Here is a 26,240-nt window from a genome sequence, read left to right as displayed (position 1 = left end):
GAGTAACCTCCGGGAGCTCCCACACGGTGGAAAAGGGGCAACTTCCGGTCCGGGGGAGGGGAGTCCGAAAATAAACTTGATTGTACCGGTTGCGAGTGTTTTGGGAGCAACATTGCGGCTTATCATCAGTTCCTGCCGGCGTTCCGGTGCTTCCTAGGGTGCGCCCAACGTTGCCCGACCCGAGCTGAAAACTACACACAAGCGTCGGATTTGTGTACGAGAGGGACGAATCAAAGAGCTGGCGAAACGAAATGGGTTTTGAACCCATTTACCACGCTTTTTCCACGTGCACACAGCCCGAACCGCACGCAACGGAAAGATGTTTGCTGAGCAAAAGCATCACTGGCACAAATGTTCGAATTAAAGAGAGCTTTTGGAAGGCAAATTTGTAACGAAACAACCGTACGTTGTTAGAACGAAAAGGATAGCGCGAAAAAGTTGGAAAATTCCCCCGGCTCGGGTCGACTCGGAGCACACATCATACGAAAGTTTACACTAAAAACCAAACCCCTTTAGGATGTGTTGGCTGCCCGCAAGTAAGTTCAGGTGCGCCCAGCTCGTGGTTTCGCAACGAAACTCCGAATTTCCATTTTTCTCGGGCCACGCTCCCACCAGTACGTATGTGTTTGTACGAGGGCGTGGACCCGTGCGGGCTAATGCACCTGCACTTCACTGAGGATTATGCAGCTCGAAATCGAACGCGAGCTATCGCAAGCTCACCTCACCAGATTCGTCGTTACGTCACTGGACGCTTTTTAACAAGGAGCCCTTTTTCCAGAAACGAGAAAAAAACCTGCAAGACGCAGGAAAGAAGCGACAAATCAGCGACTTCTCAAAGCGCTTGCGAAGAAGCGCTTACGCAAAAGCTCGCATAAACTTTCAATTACTGCAACGCAATCACATAATGGGCACGCCGTCGTGAGCTCGAAAATGGTATCGATTTTCCACGCCTGCTTCGATACCCATGCCTCCCTGAAACCCATTCGTGTGAGTGTGAATGTGTCAAGATTTTCGCAGCCGAGGCGACGGAGCAAACACACCGAAATGCGCACAGACGGACGGACACACACACACGTGCATGAGAAGAAGAAAAAAAACTAATTGATGAATTATCATAAATTCCGTTAATGGCAAATTCCACACTCACACCATCGACCCTTAGCCGATGGCTCGAAGGCGAACGAAGGCCCTTCGGGCTTAGTGTGGCGTGGGATTAAAATGACATCCATTTCCGCCGCGTGACAGGATGATTCCACCACGAAATCCCACCCAACGCGCGTGGTTCCGGTGTGGGGGCGGGAAAACTGTCCCGGAATTGGAGGAAAATATCTGCGCTATTTTCGCCATCGATTGGCGCGACCGGGGTAAAGTCCGGAAACGCGCCAAACCAGGCGAAAGGTCCCATCGTAATCAAACCGTCCTGTTTTCAATCATTTCCGTCACCGAAGATTTCGGTCGGCAGGATGCGGCGGATTGCCACCGGCGGAAGGAAATAAAATCAAGTGAAAATATTTGATTTATTACTCCCGGTGTTAGTAATAAGCCGCCCAAGGATGGGCAACCTGGACGGGCTTGTGGGACGGCTTCAAAGCGAACGCAAACAAATACCTCACCCGGGGACGGGCCAAACAAAAGGACGACTTGGAAACCGAGCCATTCCCATCGGTCCCCGGGAATTGTAGTCCCATACCGGAGAAGGGGGGACGCATAAATTCCATTTTTCCCCCGGCGGGATGCGCCAAGGCCAGGTTCTTCAATCCTTCCTCCACCAGCACCACGAGGGAAAATCCCACCATTCGGTTGAGTTTCGGTTTTCTCGGGGGACAAAACAAAACAAGACCACTGGGGGAGGAGAGGGGGGGAGGAGGATGTCCCACCTAACACACACACTCACACACAGAAACACAGGGACACACCGTTTGCGTGGTATTATTATTTATTTTTTACGCTCTCGGGAACTGCCCTGCTCGGGGGTTTTTGGGAAAGAATTTGGATCACACCCGCTTAGAGGAATACGCAGAAGGAGCAAGAATTGTCCGGCTGTTGGGGGGAGGGGCTTTTTCTTCTCCTCTTTCTTCTTCTTCTTCAGTTTCGGTCCGTTTGCGCCGTGCGTTGCTGTTTGTTTTTCGTTTGCCCGAGCACACGCCGTCGAGTCCTCGCCAATGGCACAAACGGAATCGGGCATAAATCTTCCCGAAATGAAATAGCACGGCGCAAAAGCGAAGAAAAGGTGGGCCCTTTTCATCCAACCTACCCCCCCCCCCCCCCCCCCCACAAGCAGCATCGATCGATCGACCGAAGACGAGAACGCGAGAAGGGTTAAAAAGTAAAACCGCCCCAAAGGGACGCACACACACTCACACTCACAAGCAAAAGGAAAGAAAGAAGAGAGAAAGATAAAACATACGACCGATTTCCACAGCTCCGGGTGGCCAGCGGAGGCTTTCAGGGCCGGGTTTTTCAGGTTTGGGGTCAATTTCCACACGGGTACGGTTGGCAGGTTTCCTGGGCCTCCCGTTGGACCACCGGCTTAGGGGTTACCGGAGCGGATCGGGGTTTGTTTGCAGGATTACTTTTGCTGGGATCACTATGCTGGAGCACCTTGCGAGAGGCCGAATCGGAGATAAGGTTTGGCCACTTCGGGCTAGGTTTCTAAAGAAACTCGAGTCTGGTGCAATAAAAAAGCAGGAGCTCACACACGACACACCCGTGTATCGGGTTTCGTCTGAAAATGAAAAAAAAAGGTTTTTAAATGTTTTTTTTTCATTTTTGGTGGCGAAAAAATCTTACTCTTTTCCGAAGAGTGTCGAAATCGCGCATGGTCAAAAATAAATCCTCGATTCTCATGGCCACGATACCCACGTTTTGCTTGCTTTTCTTTCCAGAACCCTCGACGGAGATAATTGGTGCCCCCGATCTGTACATCGAGAGCGGTTCGACCATCAACCTGACCTGTGTCGTGAAGGATTCCCCCGAGCCGCCGGCTTACATCTTCTGGAATCACAACAACGCGGTAAGTACCGGCGTGCCGGGCGGAGTGGTCGCGAATCGCCCCAAGCCCCAATGGGTTTTGTGAAATTGCATTCCAGCCATTGCGGCAGTGCTCGGTTTAGAAGAAGGAACCGTTTCATATATAAACAGTAAGCCGATAAAAAGGGATAAAATCTTCGCTACAAATCGCATAAGCGTTATCTCTGGAATCTTCAGATGGGCAGAACCACGGCAAACATCCGAGAGAGCGCCTTTCGTATGACAATTGCTTTGTTCTACACGACCGAGTTCAATCCTTATTCAAGGAACAAGAAAACAGAATGAAGGGTTTCAATACAAAATAGAAGGCAAATAAGTTGCGTTTCTTCAGCGTCAGCAAGCATACTTAAATACTTTTGCTAGACGTTAAACTTACGTTTCAGACCAATTTTTAATCTGTCTTTCGCAAGGTCAATCGAATGTTACGAGTTATATTGCGTAACGAAACGATTTTAATCTAAAAAAGCTGTGTATTTAAGTCAGTAAAGGTTCAATAAAGTACCTTTCAGTAGGTTCAGTTGCATCTGGTAAAAAAATTAACACACATGCACCTGAACGGTCTTTACGGAGAAGATGATGCTCCACTAACTGCAATGTGTTCAATATTCAGCCAGCATAACACGCAGTTGAATATCACTAAGAATTTCTGCAACAAAAGAAAAAGACTATTTTTTGCAAGACAAAATATGTATACTATTGATTGCAGGTTCAGTTAGATCGTAGTTCGTTGAACACGAATGTTGAAATAAATCAATAACACGTCTGCGTGCGGGAAACCTCGAAAAGATCTTCATGAATGACCGGATAAAATATGAAATTCAGTTTCGAAGCAGTTCTAAAGAAAGTATCCCTCGAAAAGTAAAGCAGTTTTTGGTTGAAGTCGTTTCAATTGTAACGCTCAGCCTATACTCCTTTTAGGAACCTAATCCCTACCACGGATTTTCATTTACGGCCTTCCGGGGCTACCATTTCTCTTGTGTATTATCGATAAAAACAGCCTTTTTTCAAATCATTTCGCTCAACTCGACAACACCCAATTGAATGACGAACCGTAGCCCGTTCCGAGCGGTGAAATTAAACCTAATTGAAACGGTGCCACCACCGAAACTGCATCTAATCCGCACAATGCTCACGAATGCAATTGATTTAAAAAAAAAACAAATTAAAACCATTGCATCCCTCTAGCGATGTGGGGGCCAAAAAGAAAAAGAATCACGATAAAACCCCCACACAAACGAGCGAACGGACGTACTGAATCGTAGAACCGGCCGTGCCAAAGTGCGCCAATTGATTTTTCCTGTCACACGTAATGGAAGTAATTGATAGCTCGCACCCATGCATGTGCTCATCCCTGGCGCCCAGTTCCAATTGACCTCCCAGCTTCCCAACCCCTACGGCAAGGGTTAAATCTAGTTCTCTTTCTTTTTCATCCACTCCGTTGCCCTGCACTCCAGATTACCGCTACACGCCAAAAAAAAGGGCTCCAACGATGCCGTCGACTCGCGCGTTTTCCCCGCAGGCTAATAAGCATTATGGAATTACCTGCGAGCGGTGTAAGGATCGCAAAATGTTGCCAGATTTTTCGCCCACCTACCTGGTTTTTTCTTTTTTTTTATTTTCGTTCCCTCGACATCCTTCGCTTCGCTCGGTGCAGGTCGCACGATGATGCACCTCTGCCAGGGCCAGGCCGCGATGCACCGAACACCGAGATCTCCGGTTCTCGGTTGCAACCTTTCGGTCGGCTAATTTATATTCCACCCGAGGCAACTGCACTCTCCCGTAAAATCCATTACCATATTCATGGATGCAGCGGTGCGCTAAGCTGCATTGCGCACGTTTCCCGGGAACCGAACCGGAGTCGCCGTCGTGGGCGTCGTCGTCGTTGGTCGTAGCGGTCGTAGCGAGTGTGCCCTAAATGATGGTGCAAATGGGTTCCACGTAACCATTTGCGGACTCCCGGGACAACCGACCTAACGGCGAGACTTGCTTGGACAGGTGGATTAAGCCTGACACACGGTTCCATCACACCATCGCAGACCGTTCTGTGTGCATGGCGCCACGCGGGGAACCGGGTCCGGAACGATGAGCTAAAACTAAATGAATTAATAGGATATCGAACACGGTCCACGCGTCGTGTGGCTCTCGCGTTTCGTCAGGTGGAAAATTGAAACGAACGGTTGCTCGCTGACTCGCTGACAGAGAATTTTGGCACCGGCAGTCGTACAGGTTCGCGCCGAGTTCCGACGTTTTTGTGCGAGTCAAATCGCCGATGATTCGCGGGTGCATTTGGTGGGTGAAAATGGCACCGCATTGGGGTGCTATGGGGCCCGCAGAATGGAAAATGCAACTTCAAAATCACTCTAGAATATCCAACATCCGATGGAGGTGATTTTGGTGCTCACAAAGGACGCTAAACGGGTTTGCGCGACATCTCGCAAACATCCTCTACGAGAGGCCATTTTCCAGTGGCTTAACGCGTGGGGCGATAGGTGTAATGTTCCGATCCAGTACTGGGTACGAAGCTTTTGTAAATATGTCCTTTCAAGCTTACGATTAAGCTTGTGAGAAAAAAATGTAAGCTTGAAAAATGCGCCAGAATTTCTGTTTCATTTTTTCTGGTTTTCCACATCTTTACAAAACAAACAATTTGGCTTCTTTTTGGCAAAAAAAATGGACAAAAATTCACATCAAAACCTTCCTATTCGGTGTCCGTTACAGTGAATTGCAATCCAACCACATAATGCACCTGCTTGTTGAGATGACCTCTCCGGGCGAATGTTTCATTTTCAACCCGCAAACATCAAATGCCCGTGCACTCTGCTTCGTGTTGTAATGAAAAAGCATCGAACCGATCTGACATTGAAAGAGAAAAACAAAAATACTCCCCATCTCCAATGTGTAACTCATTACACATAGTACCGTTCCTGTATCCCACACACACACATTGCGATTCACCCACGTACCACGAAGAAATCACAGTCCAGCATCCGGGCACCGGGCGTGCCGACTTTGTGTCCATTTTCCACATGGATTCGCACGAATCTATAATGAAGCTGTCGTTTGCGTCCCAGTGCGGGGTCAGCACGGGTTCGAGTCGATGAGGTCTGGGGGTGAGGGATGTTAAAAAAGGAATGATTTTTGTCGCTGCCACAGCAAAGGAAACGAGCAGTAAAAATGTGACCTCCGCTTTGGCACGTGAGATGAGCACGTTGGTGGCGGTGAGAGCACCAAAAAAAAAGAGAGAGTGAAAGAGTAAAGAAAATGCGCACACGGAATGTTTTAATGAATATTCACCTACATTTCGCACGTCATTACTGGCGTGATTATTTTTGCTCGTTAAGCAAAAAAAAACCGAGTGGTACTTCTCGATAGGTCGCGTAATGATTGAAGCTTAAAGCTTCAGATAGAATTTCTTTAATCCCATTCCAACGCGGTTGGAATCGGGTTTTTGAGGTGCATTTTCGCTTCAACGGCCAGTTTGCGTGTGGATTTACATGCATGCTCCTATACACAGACACGAGCTAGCTTGTGTGGTCGCGTATATGCGTATGGCTGTGTGTAAGTTGTTTTATAAAAATCCGATTTGGATGTTGATAAACGTCGGAAACAGGAAACCGGAAACCGGAAGCCGGATGTTAGCCTTTCCGGCGCGTGGATTCGCAAACCTGTTGAGGGAGCTCCGAGCGACCTTGCGTCCTACAAAATGGCGTTATGGTGTGCCGTTGTGCGCGTGTGCACCTGAGAATTGAGCCTGAGAGGAACGAAACGACGGGGAACGGCACGAAAGCACGGCAAATGGAATAAAACAAATAACAGCCGGTCGCTTGTGGTGATTTTTTTCCGCCCACCATTCCCCGGAAAAAGCTCCGGAAAAGCGGCAGGCTAACCATCTCGCCCCAAGATACAAGCCCCCACGAGGCACTAGCAGGAACCGAACTGAACAGCAAACGGTCTGGTGGGTATTTGCCAGGTTTGCCTAACAGGTTCACCGTCTGCAACCGATCCAGTAAAAAAGTAGCAGAAAATAAAAGACGGGTTCGCTCGGGTTCTGCGTCCCTATCGGCCGAGCGGCTGCGAGAAAAGTATAAACAGCTGCACAGCCCGCAAATATTTACTCATCAATAATTCATGAAACAAAATTACGTCGCTGATCGCTGACCAGTACGCACCATCCAGGGGTGTCGCTGGGAACGTACGCGGAATCGGGGTACTTGGATGTTTGATTTGCTCTCCCCAATGGAAAGCTGCCCGAGATGGGCATTTATGGCTTAGCGGGAGCAGCAGCAGCAGCGGCAGTAGCAGCTAAAAATAATAAAAAAAAAATAATCACAAAAAAGAAGCCGAACACCAATCGTCTAAAAACACTAACGACTGGTACGGGGAATCATTGAACCGTGCAGCTCGCAAACAGACGCATCCGACCGGCAAAACAAACCCCGGGGCTCGTTCGGTGTTGAGCGTTGCCTAGTAACGGACCAAGAGCAACCCTTAGAGCGTTGAGCCGATGGCTACGCTGATAATGACGAGCGATGATCGCAGCGGACCGGATATTGACGGTATGGTTCGGTGAGCCGGAACCAGCGATAGTGGCCGATGTTTGTTAGCGCAACACCGAGCGCAACAAATCCGTGCTGCCCGTCCGTGGAAAGCACAGCGCAATGGCGGTCAGCGCCATCATCATTAGCGGTTGGCGTTCCGCTGCCGGTGACAGGCCAATCAACAAGTTGCTTCCGCCCACGGTGCGCCATTTTGTTGACGAGCCACAAGTGTCACGAGAAGGCTGGCGGCTCGCCATCAGCAAAAAACGGCAGCAACAACCACCAACGAGGAGCTAACCTGTTCCGCCGGTGTTTGTGCCGCTCGGTTCGGGGAAATTGAAGACGGAAACTACCGGGAAAATGTGAGTCTAATGCGAGTGCGAGTCCACGTGGGCTGGAAGCTTCCATCAATCATATGGAATGACTCGCGCGGATTGCGCGAAGTGACTCGAAATGAATCGTTTCCGACCAGCGCAACAAATGCGCTTTATAACAAGCAAGGTGTATGTTGGCGTTCTATGGAAATCGCGATATCGCTGCGAGAGTGCAATGCCGTTGCGGTCGGTTTGATACGCGCTATTTGCTGATTGCCATAAATACCATTTCGGTGAACTGATGAAATGTGCACTGTTCGTTACGTTTCGATGCAAATGTGTTCGCTGAAAATGCAAGGAATTACAATATGTTCTTTGATTTCGATTTCGATTTACCATTGACAGCGAAAAATTCTAAGAACGTGCGATAGAGTAGTGAAAATAAAATGGCCAACAATCGTCGTGAGTGTCCTATTAGTATTGATTGTGACACGTAGTTTTAGGTAAAGACTATTCAGTTAAAGACTAAAGAAACGCGACAAGGGTGCGTGTATTATAATTCGATTAGATGTTTCTAAAACTACCTATTTGCTACAAGATAAACGCACCGCATTTCCTTGAAAATTGGACCTTTTTTTAATGTATCATTTTCATCAATTTAAATTAAGGATCATGAAGATATTAAACATAATATGATCCTTCAACAATCAATGCGAAAGCATGCGCATCCTTTCGCATACTCATTTCCACCTTAATCCCTTACGCGGTGGCCAAAGTTACAACTTAACATGTTTTGTGTTTTGTTCGTTCTTATCGTTCTCCCGCAGATCATCAGCTACGATTCTCCGCGCGGTGGCGTATCGGTCATAACCGAGAAAGGTGACACGACGACCTCGTTCCTGCTCATCCAGAACGCACGGCCATCGGATTCCGGACAGTACACGTGCAATCCGTCCAACGCCAAAAGCAAAAGTGTCACCGTGCACGTCCTAAACGGTAGGTCCACCAATTTATACCCACCCATAAATCCCCACCGAACCACTGGACGACGCGAAGGGGGCAACGCGCGGGCAAGGCCAAACAAAACCCCGTCCAAGCTCATTTTATTTCATTTCCCATTGGACTGGAACCGGAGAGACCCGCCCGGCGTCTCAACGGGCGCCGTTTATATTGCTGTATATTTTGAATCTTGATTGATCGCTCCAATAATGGACTTTTATTAGATTGCGAACCCCGGGCTTGATGAATGGTGCCTATGGGAGGAAACCCCGTGCAGTCCTTGCAGTCCCGGATTCGATTCGAGCTCGCTCGCTCGCTCGCGGTACGACCAGGGCAGTTCGAGATGCATTCAAGCCCCGAGTCGGGAGTTTTGTTTGGAAACCTCTTCACTTCAAGATCGCCTCACTCGCCAACCGACCGGTCGGTAAGCGCTGGTGTACTCGATTTTACGAACTCGACCGACCGACGGCCGGAGAATGTCAATAAATCTCCATCCGCTCCCACGGGCGAACGTCTTCAAGCATTCAGGGAAGCGCTCGAACTGAAGACCGAGCTTGCTTCGACGTAACGCAAAGTGGGTTGTAACGCACCCTGTGCAAAAGCTCAGCCAAGCACACCGAATGCACACGCCCTTTTGAGCGGTGCCTTGAGCGCAATCACGACCCTTCGGGAGTCGGTAAGATTCGTGATGCAATGCAAGGACGACGGTCGTGGTCAACCGAATAAACTACGGACGGACGGTAACAAATTTTGTGGTGCACGTTTCCGGACATCCTGCCAGGCCAGGCCAGGCCAGCCAGCGGCATTGCCTTTACCATGGGTCAATATTAGATTGGTTAATATCTCATTTTGTGCTCCGTACCCGGCGAAAGCTTCGGGGAGCCAACCTATTACGCGCCTTCTGTTGATCCTTTTGGGGGAGAAAGGATGCGAAACGGCTTCAATTCCGCATAATCCGCACCGTCGACGAGATGATTCGCAAAAACTTTTCCAAACGCGAGCGAGCCGAAAAGGGGGAGAGCGTAAATGGTTATGGGAAATTAATTTCCGATTCGCTTCCAACTTTGCCAATAATCTGCTTTTGGTTTAACGCGCGGAATGGAAATATTGGCTGCGTGGTAAGCGCGGCCCCAAATGCAGCAGCGTGTCTGCGAAGTTATTTAGAAGCGCCCCCGATGTCGTGGGGTTTTTTGCCCGGAATACAACGGTTTGGGTGTGTTACAGCTAAAAAAAATCGATTCTGAAACTGTGGCCGGGAAGCATCATGCGCTCGCAAAACAAGCGCAAAACCCCACAAACGGGTAGCGAAACATTTCAATTAGCGTAAAACGTTTCAACAATTAAGGCTGATTTATTGCGGCCACAAGCGTAGCGCATTTTGACGCTTTAGAGAAAAAAAGGAACGGTCTTGCAAAAACGGCGGCTGCAAAAGAGTGACATGTTTGACTGTTTCCATGGCAACAACCAGGCATGCTGTTGTCTTGATTCCACTAGACGCGGAAAAGCAAAACTGCAAGGTTTTGAAATATTTCATTCCGTCATTTTTGGTAGCTAAGGTTTTTTTTTTGGTTGCAATAGCTAAATAATGATTACTTATTCAACTCCGCTGTTTATTCTGCGTGCTTAGCAAATACGCGGGCGCTACAAGTGAACGTCTTTTTTAACGCCCATCCGAGAACTTTATCAGTTATCACCGTAACAGGAGCCACTGGAACCAATGAAAATTGCAAAGTGTTGTAAAAAAAAACTTGCACGTCAAGGGGCTAATGTTGCCTAGCTTCGTAATAATATTATACACTGTTTGCTACTTCACAGCTCGTGCTCACGCTCACACGCTCAATTAGGCTTCTTCACATAGGAAGCCGGAATGCTTCATCTAAAGGGCCAGCAAAAGGTTGCACCATTTCGTGGTCGAATGTGGCCCTTTTCCAACACTTTCGCCATTACCATATTACGTATGCGTCTTCCATCGCTTCCGCTTTTCTCAACCACTCCCTCACCCTTCCCGCCAATTCCTCCCCGATCTCCGCTTTCCTGTCCCCTGTCCCCGGCGTCGTGCCATTTGGTTCATTCCAGCGCCCGGGCCCGGTACGTCGGCAGGTGGCCCAGTCCTCCGGTGGTTCGTTCGCATCCACTGCACCACAACTCGAACGTAGCTCTGTCCAACTGGTTAAGAACAGTTTGAGGGAAAAATTTGACAGGTGTTTCCCATTCCGTTTCCAGGGGAGTACCCAGCAGCAATGCAGCGCGCGGGACGACCGCTTCATCGCACGCCACTCAACCATCAGCTCTTGGTGCTGGCATCGGTGCTGGTTTCGTCCTTGCTCTGCTCCGTCGGTGCGCTGCGCCTTCCGAGCCGATCCGGTGGCCACCGGCCGCACGCCAGCTCCTGCGGCTCATCGTAGTCTGTCTCCTGCGCCCCATCCTTCTCGGTCTCGCCCGTATGAGGCTTCCTTGCGTGTCCCTACGCCTCCCACTTATGCTCCCGCACCGAACGTGCCCTCTCGCGGCCTCATCACGGCCGCCCTTTGCTACCAGCGCCATGGCCGGTAGCTCGCACTCTTCGAACCATGACCGGCCGGAGAGGCTGTTACGGCACCATCACCACCACAATCACCGGTGGCGGACGGGCCCGGGACCGGTTTGCTGCTTTTCCCAGACGTTTCAGCAACGCCGCAGGACCAGGACCTCCGAAGGCTCTGAAGCCGTTCGATGAGACGCAGCTCATCAGGATCGTTCGCTTACCAAGTTGCCGTGAGCAAGAGAGAGAGCGAGAGAGATGGAGAGAGGGAGAACGAGCACACGCACACCTTTCTCACGAACACGCCCCAGTACACTTCGTTATCCTGTCCCTGGTGGGGGGCATCATCCTTCGTCCTTCCTACAGCCAGTGGTGGTCGCGAGTTTCGAGAGAGGTAAGAGACAAGCGTCGGACATCCCGACACCTTTCGGTGCAAAAGAACGAGCGACCGCCTCGACTCCTTCTGATCTGATTCTCGGCTGATGCGTTCTGCATTCGTCGGCTGTAAATCTGCATCCCCAAGCCCGGTGACGGTGGCGCCCTCTCTCGGGTGCCTGCCCAACTAACGGCAGAAGGCCACTTAAACCCATTTAATCACGGCGCTGCATACGCCGTACCGTCGTTGCGGACTGCATGACACACCCTGTGGCCAGTTCGGATGGTGTGGAGAAAACATTACGATGCCGAAATTGTAACTGCGTGACCTAATCCGATCGAGGGGCCGGCCTGGGTGGGGAGAGAGAGAGAAAATACGCAAGGATCGAAAGGATTGCTCGAAGGATCGAAGGGATCGCTCGAAGGATCGGCGTGCGGACACTGCGGCCGCAAACATGTAACGTGTAAGTTAAGCAAAAGTCTGTTAAACTGATTTATCTTTAGGTATCTCTTATAGTACGTAACGTAAGCGGAACGAAATATTCAGCTCACCCTCAAGCCCAAAGGTCCGGTGGAAACGCCATTAGGCGAGCCTTGGGCGTCCTATGGGATTGGGGGTCCGAGATGTGGAAGTGCGTTTTAAAATAATGAAACCGAAATCGTGGCCATAACGAAGACGAGATAGAGAGGGACAGAGAGAGAGAGAGAGAGAGAGAGATCGTATATAAGCTGGTTACTCACGCCCGTTGAAGCGGGGGCGTGCAGATGCGATGGAGGAGTTAGGGATCGACATTAGCTAAATCAAACGCAGGTCTGCTTGCGGCAGGCGTGCATACGAACGCGTGAAGGGAGTTGTGTGTTCTCCGCGGTTAAACCATTTGGCGAGGCAGCTTTCGTTAGAAAAACGAGTTGAGAAGGAAGTTGCAACAGCTGGTGGAGGCGCACAGGTGGCCACGTTAGAGAAAAGAAAGAAAGAGAGAGAGAGAGAGAGAGTTACTCCGTTAATTTAAAACAAAAAGAAAGAACAAAAAAAAAAGAAAACACTCGTTAAACTATGGTAAAATCATATAAAATCGTAAATCAAGAGAGCGAAAGGAAAAAAAAACAAATGAAACCCCCAAACATACACACTCACTCATCCCACTCACCATCCCACACGCCCACAGCCAGTCGGATGGAATAACACGAACTATATTATGGAAGTAATTGAGTGATATTTTTTTTTTTCAAATTTTTGAGCAAAGCAACCCCTGTACACTAGGTGGAAACCCTGCCCTATCCTGCCCATGTCCCATAAGGAACTACACTGCGCTAGATGTGGATTTTACGAAAATCTCAGTCTCAACTCAACGCCCATACTCCCTTTTCCACGGCGTCTTGGGGGGTGGTTTGGGATGCATCCACCCCCGCAGCCAACCACAGACACATACACACACACACACCGAACCCCCCGTAACTGTATCCAGCTGAAGCAACATAGTAAAATGAACAAGATTTAAATAAAGCCATAGGCGAGAGCGCCAAAGGAAGTGCGCCCGCGTGTCCTTTTACCCATCGCGGTTCGCTGTACGCATGAAAAAGGGGCGCTGTGAAAGGTGGGTTGGGTGGCGCGGAAACGCAGTAAAACTGCGTGCTTAATGAACCGTGCATTGAACCCGGTAGCTGCTAATCCACGGTACGTGCAAGTAAGCCAAGCTAGACGGCACTGGTATGGTAGGAAGCACGCGAGCGAAAGATAGAGAGAGAGAGAGAGAGAGAGCGTGCGTGGAAAATGTGGGTGGGAAAATAAACCTCCCCACACGCATCTAGCAGGTTAATGAGGGGGAAAGAGTGGAAAAAAAGGACGCGTTTCGGAGCTGGCCCGCATCGATCGTCAATCGGACGCGAATCGCGAGCACCGAAACCGGAAAAGGGAAACCGTGAACATTGCAAACCGTCTCACCCCGAACAGCGGGCGCAAAACCGTGGCAGTAGCACCGTGAGAGGAAAGAGGGAGGAGGAGGAGAAAAAAAACAATATATGATAAATGAATGTACAAAATAATGGAAAAATATATATGAAATAAAACATTACAACTGAAGCTGGTGGTGTTGCGTGCGCAAATGGCGAAATGTCGGCGGTAAGTAGCAGAATGATGATGGCCAATTGTTCGTTAACGGTTATGCTTATGTTTATGCGTGCCGGTTTAATTGTGCAGTTGTGTGGCACGGGGACATGTTATTTCTGTCGCGCCAGTTCTCGGACCATCGCATGCGTTGGAACGTTGGCGCATTGGCGGAATCGTTTGAACGATGTTGAGAAAATATTGGAATCGTAACAGGTTACTGGCTTTGCTGTAATAAAAGCACGTAAGTAAACGCTTTGTTTTTAAGCAACGGGTAAGTTCAATTCCACACAAGAGCACATTATAAAAGATATCACAAAAGCTCATGAAACAGCAAAGCATGGTAAAACGTAGTAGGCAGGTTAAGTTAGTTTGTTCAAATCCATTTTTATGGTGCGTTTTATAAACTTTTTCACAATTTTGTATGAAGCTGTTTGTAAATTTAACTATCAGATTATTTCGTTAAATCGCTAAAAAGCAAACAATTTTGCAGCCATACGTAATGTTTGTATATTTTTGGTTTATTTCAAATTTAAAACTACATAACTGCTTGTTATTATCGTGCATTTATAGTCCATCGTTCACCTTTACCTTGCATTGTTATTGACGCTAACAAAAATAGCATGCGTAGTAGGCTTTGGAATGATATTTGAAAACGAAGCTTATGAGATATATTTGAGCAAAACGTATGAAATATACAAACGCTTCAATTTTTTAGCTACATTTTCCCAGAAAAATAAACCCTCACTATGAAATTCGACTCCCCCATTTTAGCTTTAAATGGGGGACAGCCGGAAAAGTAACCGTGCACCGACATTGAAATGCCATCTCTAAACCAGATTTCGCATAGGTCGGGCTTCTGCACCGCTGGTTCATAATTTTAATTTACACATATTTCACCGCTCAGCAGTATAATTGCCCAAGGGGATTAAAAATAAATCCACAGCTGCACGCGGGACGTCACGCAAAGGACTTGCACCGAGGTTTTGCGACAAGAGTGCCCCCAAACCCTCGTGGAGTCGTGTACGCCGGAAAACACCGTAATCTCCCACAAATAGGGGTTGTTCAACGCCCCAGCACACACGCCGGGTCGTGGAAAGGGGCGATAATATTTTCCAGAAGCCACACAACTGACGCTCGCACGAAGTGTACGACCCCAACATATTAATTTACTTCCCCACTCGATCGTTCAATAAGCCAGACAGCGCCCGGACGCGAACCCGACGCACGTGTTCGTCCAGCAATTGAAACCTTAACGAACAAATCGCAACCCGCTGGGTGATAACGACCACGCCTCGGTCCGGATTTCAACTCCCGCGCCCCCCAACGCAAACGGGCGAAGAGCAACCCGTAACATTATCGGTGTAGTTATTAGGCCACTTCTAAGCATTACCGTCCGCTTTAATAAGCCCAGCTGCTGCACACGGGGACACGCACATTGTGACGCGCTCGGCAGGACTCCATAAATAAAACTAATTAAAGACGACGAGCGTAAAGCCACGGAGGATGGAAAAATGAATTCCCCAACGAGGACGACGATGGTGGTGGCCTTCTTTTGAGCGCGTCACGTCGTCCCGTGGGCCACATCGATGGCTTCACCGAGACGAACGAATTGTCGCATTTTAATGGCATTTCTTCGTTTTAATTGGCTCGTGCACGCTCGATGTTGCGAGTTTAATGCTGCGAAATGTCGCCACGTTGCCGTCGTTGTTGCAAGCGCGAGATGACGCGTGGAAATTATGTGAACGCCAAACGGGGGTTAAATAAAACCCCCACGTTTAGGGAAGCATCGTCACCGCCAGACAACTCCTTGGGCATGTGCGTTTGAATGTTGGAATTTTGTATCCAGCAAAAAAAAACATAAAAAACAAAGCTCTCGCACCGAACTTTGACCCGTATCCTTATCGCTTCTCGCACCCACGTCATCCTGAAGCAGCTTCACGATTACCATGCTGCATTACCTCGGTGTTGCATACATTTTACCACACGCACACACTCGTGCTGCGCTGGAAAATGCAATATATTTTCCTCAGTACCACTGGGGAGAGAAACCCGGCGGTTTTTTTTAACATGCACACGCTGTGCACGACGTGATTTGCATACGCTGGAGCCCTTGTTGAGCTGCGAGCACCGAGAAACAGTGGACGTAACCAAACATAGCGGATATACCGTTCACCTTGTCTACTGTTTTGTCTGCCCCCAACATAAGCGCCCGTTTGTTGGAAAGTTTTGCTCGATGAAAAGCGGGTTTACATCGACACGGGACAATTCGATTCGAGGATGTGTAAAGCGGCATCATGAGAACTCGATTAATTAAGGGAAGCCGGCCTGTTAGCATTGCGCTCGCAAGCTGAGCTCGGCAAATAACGATAGTTGTTAACTCACTTCATATTACGCGCATCAGGCAATTGGTTTTGCCGTCGAACGTATTTACTTTCATATGCACGGTAACCCGGTGACGGTGTCGGCATGATTCGTGGCATTATGTTATAGCGTCTGGCAAAAGGCTTCCAGCAGCCTATAGCAGCAACTGGGAGGGGAACGTTTTGCGGCACAATAATGAAAAGTTCAGCATTCGAATGGATGGAGCTGAGTAGAGCCATTCACCAACTGGAAGATGAGCGCCAGCTGTGTGTATTTTTTTTATTTTTGTAAAGATAGGAATGCTCAACAACCCGTGGAGTGGTTTGCTTCTTTCTTCACGTTGGAATAATGCCCTTAGTACGGCTCATTTTGAGCAACACTTGAAAGTATGTGTAGTACTACGGTGTGCTGAAAAGCTGTACGTATAACACATAAGCATACTAGGGTATTTGAGCGGAGATACTTAGAATAGCGATCTAAACAGTAGCAAAATCGAATAAACGGTAAAAAGTTGGTAATGCGCGAAGAGAAGGTAGTAAGCAAAGCCAGATTAGGCTACCAGTTAAAAGGAGTTAGTCTTATGTAAGCGAGTATGGATACGATTAGCCGATAAGAAATTAATATTCAGTGTACGGGAGTATGGATACAGAAGTAAAAAAAGCCGTAAAGTAGTATGAGCTAAGAATAAATATTAAATCCGAGAATGTTTGCTCAAATTATAACAAAGTAAGGGAATTATAGTATGCAGTGGAACCGGATTAAACAAACTAGGCTTACTAGAATATAGAACTATTATTATGAAAAAAAAAAATGGTTGCAAATATATTGGAATATTTGCTAAAGCCGCAGCGTAGTTCACTAATTTTCAAATGCTCAAAGACATAACAACCTAACATCGATTGAGACGTGGATCGGATTTATTAAACTACTCTAAATTCATGAAAATCGATCACTCGTGCAATACCGAGAAGCAAATAATCTAAAACTAAGTCTTTGCGCCTTTCATGCCAAAACAATGAGGGGCATACCCAAAGAGTATCGTTTCAAGATCGAACCTTTTCGTTCCCATTGTGTTCAAATAAAGCTTTAAAACAATCCATGTTCGATTTCAATTTTAAATAAAAAAGCACAAGCTGATTAAAAAGTAAGACAGAAATGAAACAGGTAAAAAAGACCAACAAAAATACACCCTTTGAACGCAATACTGTTACGTAATTGTAATTGTAAGAGATTCAACATCGAAAATTAAATCCGAAATTCTTCAAAAATATCAATACATTTGCACTTCACTCATTCAATTCGCTGCAGAAAATAGATGCAAGGATGCAATTCCAAGACTGTGAGACTTTAACCCTTTCCCGGAGCAGCAAGGTTCAACCACACACCGAAACTGGTCTGCATGTGCCCTCTAATGTCCTCTCTAACAAGGACGAGCTTCATTTACTTTACCCCCAGGGCTAGCGTCATAATAGGGCTAATTTAATTAAAACCGTATCTACACTGCTGCATCGGGTGAGCGAAATATTTGAGTCACAGTCAAATCACTTGAAATCAAAGTGCAGCAAACCCTTTTGGTCAACGATTTCTGACAAAACATCACCATCGTGGTTCGGTGCAGCGTTTGTACGACAAAGAGAAGAAAAACACATCAGCTCTAGGTCCTTTCCACCGGTGCAATCAGAACAATGGAGCAAAGCGTGTACCATCGTAAAGGTGCAGCTCGAGTACGGTTTCACGAAGAACGTCCCACATCCGATTGCGCTTCCAAATGTTATATCATGCTTAATTAACTCGCCGCCTCGTTCGCTTGCTCGCACAAATCAGCTCCTATCAAAACAGAACGTGCAGATGCGGTACCTGGTAAGTGAATGTGTCTTGTTTAAACAACTGCGCTCGGTTACGTTATTTCGAGATGCCACCGTCACCCAAACTGATTGGGAATACCGCTTCAATCCAGGCTGGAATTGATTAAAAGAAAAGACATTGATGTTGATGCATGATATTGAAACAACACAAATCTCTGACTGACCATCTACCTTTCTATCATCTACCACCGGTGTATCTTTGAAAAATGAAAACATTTTATCCTTTGCGTAAAAAGTACGACCAGAAAAGCACGAGCTCAAATATGGAAACAGAGAGAGAGTATGTAAACGCTTTTACGCTTGTAATGCGCAGATCGAACCTTGTGCACGCTCACGAGTGGTTCGAAAACGAGCCTATTCTAAATTAAATACAATTAACCATCACATAAAAAAGTATTTCGCTCACCAACCCCTACGAACAACAAACCCCAAAGAGCGCAAAAATGGGCACAAGCACACCTCGAAGTGGATTCGTGCGAAACCGTTTCACCTCGAGCTCCACTTCGAATGCGGAATGGGCGAAGAAAAGAAACGCTTTTCCTATCAGCTACCATCCATCGTCCCTTCAACGGTACCGATCAGCCGGGAAACGACGCAACCGACCGATGATTGAACACGGCACCAGAGTAGACATGCAAATGCGGCAATTGGCGAATTGGCGAGGTTTTTGCAAAACCGAGTCCCCGAACCGGTTGAGTTTGCAAAATTACGAGTAGTTACGAGGACGACGGACCGGAAAGGCAACACGATGCACACGAGCGCAAAAGGGGGGCAGCTGCTGCTGCAACAACAACAAAAAATCACCCTCCCTGAAAGGCAAAAAGCAACTTCTAATCGTTCCCTAACCTAGGCTGATCGAGCACCGAGCGCAGGATCCCCAGACGCAGGCGGGAAAAATAGATGAAGCAATCTGAAGAGAGTGATAGAGCACGTCGTTTGCAAGCAAACCTGCAAACGGAAGCAAACCGTACCGGCTCGTGGCCGCTCGTTCGCATTAGCAAAGTGACTTGTCAGAAAGCAAAACAGCCGCACAAAACCAGGAACAACCGTACGGCAACGGTCTGGGTTTTGAGTTTGCCCCAGCACAGGGCAGGTGTGGTTGGAAAGTTTCGTAATGGATACGCCCAGTCACAGCTTCAGGCTTTGCGTAAAGCACCGACAAGCTTCAGAGAGATAGTACATCCCCCACACACGTAGGGGGCCATTAATCAATAGCACCACCGAAGTAGCAGATGCACTCGAGCCAACCGGGCGAACCGTGGGACCACTTGTCGTGAAGAGAGTCGCCCTGAAACAGAACAAAAATACAGAAAGCAAGCAAGGATATCGCGCCTCACCGGCCAGGACGAATGTATCCTTTCGAAGACGGTGTTGCAAAAGGGGGAGGACGCCCAGTGCCAAGTGCAATTAAAAGTTTAATTTCCGCAAAATCCCTTACATCGTCAACGTCGGTTTCCGCTTTCGTTGATGAAAAGGAAGTGACACTCGCTCGAAGGATGGAGGTGACTGCGGCTCGAAGGATCGTAGGTGCATACCCCCCACCCACCCCGATTTTCACCGGGTTCGATGCAATCAGAACACGACAACGATGAGGATGCATGGGGCTTCATTTGCAGCGCCAAGCAAACGGAACATCTGCCATCGAACGACGTCGGCAGTCTGGGTGCTGTCGCAGCCTGGGAGTGGAATTAAAAATTAATTGCGCTCCGGTGGCTCGATAAAACACCACAAAAGAGCCGTCCGGGTGGCCGTGGGTGGGTGGGTGTAATGTGATTCGATTTTGCATTAATTTAAACGAACGCCTCGCACTTGCAACGATAGATGCAAATCGAGAGCCGCATTCCGGGATGCAAATGAACCGAACAACAGGTTTCCCATGGGGTGGTGTCGAAGTGATGTGAACCTGATCCTCTGATCACCTTTTAACTGGTGTTGTTCTAGAGCCTGTCCTCGGGCAGATGGCTTCTGGTAGGTAGACATTTTCTCATTCATCATGCATCATCATTAGGCCGACATTGGAAGAAGAAAGCTCGCAACGGGGATGGGTTACAAATTTACCTCACGAACGCGCTCGAATAGTTTGCGAATCGTTAACGCGCACTTACGTTCCTTGCAAAGCGCCAACAATGGGCCAATCACTATGCAGTTTTTATACGAGCAAAATACCGTTGCCGTTGTGTTTGTTTATTGTGTGTGACATCGTTTCCGTTGACGTTGGATTCCATCATCAACGGAAACGCAGTTCCATCATCAACGCAACACACATTCTCTCGAGGCACATCCGCCATCTCAAGGGAATTGTTTCTGCGATGACGAATAAAAGAAGCGAAGAAAAACCCCCATACACCACCCATTCGTTTTCCCGCTAAAAGGGGTTTATCATTCGAGCAAATTCCCAAGGCGAAGGCGATGTTGCAGCAGATTAAACCCGGCCCGGCCCCGTTGGTCCGTTGCCTGGCAACGAGGTTCTGCGATTGGGATTGTTTACCTACTTCGATCATCTTCACACATGAGCTGACAAAGGGATAAGCGGTTTCCGGGCGTGTCGCCGAACACCCGCGTAAAGTCCACTCCTTCCGGTTTCCCAAAAACCGGTGCTCTGCTTCCCGAGCTCATCATCGATCTTATCAAAATAGGATGTGGCTCGTCGCGCGCTCTCTCTCTCTATTGTGTCCTCGTTAAAACCTATCCGTCCGGTATCGATCGGCCGACCATCGGTGGTCCTTCCAGGTATCTCGTCAACTTATTACACCGTTACGATCTCGAGCCAATTGTAAGCGCAAGCGGGACCCCCGTTTCGGCTCAACACGCGGTTTGGAGCACAGCTGAATCGACGCACAAACGACGGCAGCTCACGGGCCTTCTTCGCATGGCTAAGCGCATTACATTTTCCAACACCAGCTGCACCCTTTTGCCAGCCCACGGACAGATTACCGGTCATCGTCGTCGTCCTCGATGAACTCGCACGCAGGAAGAAAACCGAACCGAATTCCGTCCGTTACAAGAGCGGATCCTTGCGTTCGGCGGTACCGAGCGCCCCCTGGCGGCCACGCTAACAAGCTGCTTACCGCTTATTGCATTCGTGTCTGTGCCACACAATGATGATCCCGCGTCGAACGACCCAGCATCCTTCCTCGAGGTCCACGGTACCGGTTGTCGGTTCATATTTTCCCGACTTAGCCAACCTTGGCGCAATAAAGCTGATAAGAAAGCGGGCCGGCTGCACTTCACCGATACCCTCTCCACACGCCCCGTGTGGGTGGTGAGTGGGGCGGATGCCCCATCCTCTCCCCCACCCGAGAATGCCTTACGAACAATTACACACCGACGAACGTACGAGACAAGCTCGCACACTCTCTGGTGGAAGCCACCACCGGCAGGACTCGCTTCGCCACATAAACAAACAGTCCCCGTGTATGTGTGCTCCCATTCTCATCCCCCCACCGGGGGGGTGGTTGGTTGGCTCCCAGCGTCAGGCCGGCTCCAATAAAGATCGATAAATGGTTTTGTTTTGCCCGCCTCGGTCTGATTGGATCGGGGCAAACATCGACGAAAGATAACATTGTAGTCAAATATAATTGGATTGCTTTATGTTTGTTTATGCTTTGTCGATAATTGAGCGCTGTCTCCGTGCCGATCGGCTTCCGTTTGGGTGGAAGGAGAGCTTTTCTTCGGTTGCGCCTGACGGTGGTATTTTTCATACCGTTTTGGGGTGGACGCGGAAACAGGAGAGAGAGAGACACACACACACACAACAAAAAAAAGCAAACGCCCGGCTCCGCTCACGCTCACCTTTAATGGCGGACGCTTTTGCCAGCAACCGAGGCGTGGGCGACCCGGAACGATTCCATGCCCTCACTTCCTCCCCTTTGAATTAGGCGGTGAAGGGAGGGGGGAGGGGCGGTGGGGGGATAAACAATAAACATATCATAATGGGAATGCTTTATTTTCGCTTTCATTCTTCAATTGATCCAACAGAAGATTCGCAACGACAAGCTGCAAACACCCCTACCCATCGATTGCGTGTGCCTCAACAAACACACACACACACGGACACAAGGGCCAAGGAAAATCGGAATTTCGGACCACCACCACTCGACCGGTCCACTTACCGGCGCTGATTTTGTTATTGAAGAGAACCTCGCAAAAGGGCTGTTTCGAGACCGGGAGATTTGCTACAGCGAATACCCAAAACTCGCAACTAGTTGCGTGTTTGTTGCGGCATATTAAATATATGGCTGGGCCGCCGGTCGGACAAAACGTCCACTCCACCCCCAATTAATAATGGTGTGCAAAGTTGACGAAAAGTTCCTTCGAATCCTTTCATAGCGGTGGGGGGTGGGCCTTTTCGATCGAAACCAAACCAAAAAGGGTCCACTTCGGCACGGGTTTTGCCAATTTCAGCACTGGTGTGGGTTCATAAAACTTTCACACCACGTCACCAGGGCACGCAATTGTGAGGCTCCACACCACTCCACCGTTGGTTTCTATTTATACGCCATCTTATTTCATTTCCTTTCCCATTCATTAGACTCCACAACACGGGACGTTCGGAGTTCGGGCGCCCTGTGGTTTTTAACTGGCGCCGTATGCAAAAGGACGTCAACACTTCCTCGAAAACAGGATTGGGCTGGATTGGGAGCAAACACAAAAAAACGCTGTCCAGGTGGTGGGGGTGGAGAGAGAGAGAGCGAGAGAGAGATAGAGAAAAAATAACGCAGCCCGATTTAATAAGCCACCTTACCCGGCTCGGCATAAATTCGGCATCGGGGGCTCGTCGAAGCCCGACTGCTCCCGCAAACAAAAGGCCCCCAGGTCCGGAATAAAGATCAAAAACGATAAATAAGACAGTGAAATAATCATTCACTTTAACTTTAGTAATTAAAACTTTCCTAACGACATCGGCCCTGGCTAGGGTCCTGATGCGGTAGACGAAAATTCATTCAACACCGCTCGAAGTTTCGTTCAAATCCCCAAGAAATCATTCCTTCTTGTTTTCCCGCGCAGCTGTTTTCTTTCTTTTTTCTTTTGCCTTGTTTTTTGTTTTCCTTTTTTGGGGGTTGGGGGGCGCTTTGTCTCCCCCTTCTTCCTTTGCCGGTCTTTTATGCAGTTGTTGCTTCCGTTCTTCCGTCCTGCTGATCTGGCACTCATTTTTCACCTTCGGCGCCATGGCTTCGATGCACGGATTTCGCAAAAGGGCAGCCTGTGTGTTTTCAAGCCTGTGTTGAGTTCTTGCGAAGGATTCCCACCCGAGATCATGATCCTGCCCAAAACGGCGTGCTCCTCATCCTTCCCTTCGTTTTTATCTCATCGTCTCGCTCACGCTCACTATCTCTCTCTCGCTCTCTCGCATTCGCCTACTCTTTCAGCTTCGGTGGTTTTGTGTTTCGATTTTGGGCAAAAAGTTTTGTTTATTCCTTCACCCTGGGGAAAAACCATCGAAGCACGCCACACCATCTTCAGTCCACCGGATTCCGCATCGGACGTGACGACTTCTGGCCGGGTTTCATCGCAGTCAAAAGCGGATCGTCTCGCTCTCTTTCTCTCTCTCTCTCTCTCTCTCGCTCACCGGAAACGAAATGACGACGTAAACAAGCCGATTCCCGACGCTAGCAGCTTTGTCAGTGAAGTGACCGGCGGAAGCTTTAAGCTCGAACGGTGAGCGTAATCGCTTTTATCCCTTTCGAGTCCACCCACCACCTTCACGGGCGGATAAATCCGCTTCTGGAGATCGCGAGGAGCACGAGGAAGCTCGCGTGGATGCGGCTCGGTACAGATGGCAAAATATTTCATTTCTGTTTCCATTAAAAACTTTCCATCGATCTGCGGCAACCGCGCAGTTTTCGGGAAGAAGTTTAAGTGAACATTTTAATTAAATATCGAGAGCAGGGAGCAGCCCACTAGCGATGAACGCTGTGCGGGTGGTGCGACCGTCCCCGTTGCCGTTTCGTTTAATATTCTTTAAACGTTTCCACCTGCAATTCGGATCGCCGAGGAAGCGATGAACGAGTTCCGGTGTGCAGGAATTTGTGCTTAGGCAAAAACCATACCGACGACAACACGACACGACGCGTAATAATTAATACGCAGGCTGTGTAATCAAATTCGTTGTAATTATTCCCCCCGGAACGCTAAACTTTTCAGCAATCAAGCAGCATTTTTGTCGGTCGTCTAATAGCTTCGCGACTAAAATAGTATCCTACCACCCCCTCTATTTGGGCTACTAGTTGGGAAGGGCATTTCGGAATAAAAACTTTTCCAAGCTTCCATACTGCCGCTGGAAACTGGTTTGGCGGAATAATGGTTGCAAATTGTTTTGCCAGCTGCGGGACGTTTAAACAACTCGGCGATTCAAGCTTGCCTCCCTGCTGGTGTTGCAAAAGCATATTTGATTCCTATTAAGAGAGTAATTTCACTGAACAAAAAAAACACACGAATGTCTGAATGGTGAAAAACCCATAACTTGCGTGTGAGCTTTTGTGCTACATTATTTTTCCAGCATCTCTTTTTGACATAATTTCTCTGTTTTAGGGACAATATGAAAAAATGCTCCTAACGTACCGTTGAAAAGCAAATTATCTCGCTTTGAGTGAAAGCCATAAAAGCATCATTTGCTCATAGCGCAACAATTAAAGAGCATAATTCAATCGAAACGGAAAATTCCCATACCCTGAAAGTGAATCGTTTAAATAACGAAATCACACTTAAACGGTTCGATTCGGAGGGTGTTTTCAGTCGCCCCATAACCGTCATCAACCGTAGCAATAGTATCGCACCATAGTCTTTCCCCGCGATCATTCCGACACAACGACGAAAGCGCTTATTTACGAGCGCCAGCGAGCAGCGGCACCGGTAATGAATGCCCAAATAGTGCCCTGCTTGAGCGTTGCATTGTCGATTGTGCAACCCAACGCCAACGCGAGAGTAGACCCACCCCAATCGTCGTGGTGCCATTCGCGCATCATTTAATCATATTCACGCGCCATAATGATAAGTTTTAATATCACCTTCAGCTCGGGAGCTCGGCCCTTACCTGGCCCCAGTGATCCGGTCCCGGTCGCTCGGGCCACGATGTGCGAATGTGACCGGCGAAACCCTGTGGCTTTGTCCACTGTCACCGTCACCGTGCCGGCCATCCGGAACGCCGGCTCCAGGATGTAGGAATGGAAATGCGAATGATAACATAAAAATGAAATAAAAATAAAATTAATTCGCTCGTTTATGAGACACCATTTTTGCCTGCTGGCTGCCGCTGGCACGGTGGTTCGTACTTCATCCTTTTTATTTGCCAGCACCTTTCGCCACGGTCGTCCCATCGTCCTTCTCTCGTCCTGACGGGCCATTGCGTTGGGTTGCGCCTGTCAGGTCGAGCCTGCCGGTCGTGCACGAAGCAGGCGGTGGCATAATGGTCGTTGTCGTAGCGACCCGGTCCTCAGCACAGCCGCTGGTGTCACCGGATTGGTCCCAAATCGGCCTTCCGTAACGATGGTAACGGTGAGCCAGGGTGGCTGCTGGGGAGCGAGAGTTGCTCCATTTCCGTGGCGCTGGACTATAATTGAAAGCTCATTTGTGCTTCCGGGCGGGTTCCGGTCCTCGGTCGGCTCGGGTCGATATTTTTATGTGCATGTTATTATTTTGCTTCACGGTGCAACGAGAAAAAAAAGAAGCCCGAACGCTTGGGCTCGTGGAGGAAAAACACCGCTTTCAAGCGAATCGCTGGCGGACGCCCGCAATTTAAAATATTTACACACAAATCCATCCCAGCAATGTGCTCCGCCGGGAGTTATCCGTTTAACGAGGGCCCACTGCCCGTTAGGAATCATTTCCACCCAATCGACACACGGCCAGTGCCACTCGAGCAACTACGAGCTGACGAGCGCGCACGAACGAAATGTGCTTCAGAATGTGTCCTTCACGTGGTCCACTTTCGGCACGCAGGCAGGAACCCATTGAACGCGAGGACCACAGCACTCCACGCAAACCGGATCGGAATGTGATTCGGTTGGGGTTGTTTTTTTTTTTTTTTTTTTTGCTTTTGTAATGTGATTTTCACACGACAAAAGCCCCCAAAACCGTTGAATGCATTTTTCATTACAACCGTTCAAATGGAGCCTGGTCACACGGCACCAG

At 48.6% G+C, this 26,240-nt stretch overlaps 1 protein-coding gene across 1 annotated transcript in view; it reads left to right on the top strand.

Moving 5' to 3' along the window:
- The window catches only part of LOC128721401 (uncharacterized), a 69,867-nt gene extending 55,989 nt beyond the window's left edge, over positions 1-13,878 (top strand). The window contains exons 4-6 of the mRNA XM_053815153.1: positions 2,886-3,013; positions 8,710-8,878; positions 11,083-13,878. Coding sequence (XP_053671128.1) covers positions 2,886-3,013; positions 8,710-8,878; positions 11,083-11,597 — 812 coding nt within the window. The 3' untranslated portion in view covers positions 11,598-13,878. The remainder of the gene's footprint in view (positions 1-2,885; positions 3,014-8,709; positions 8,879-11,082) is intronic.
- The last annotated feature ends 12,362 nt before the right edge of the window (positions 13,879-26,240 follow it).

Source organism: Anopheles nili, chromosome 2 (genome assembly GCF_943737925.1).
Source record: "Anopheles nili chromosome 2, idAnoNiliSN_F5_01, whole genome shotgun sequence".
Lineage (NCBI taxonomy): Eukaryota > Metazoa > Arthropoda > Insecta > Diptera > Culicidae > Anopheles > Anopheles nili.
This window is presented reverse-complemented; position numbering and strand designations above follow the sequence as displayed.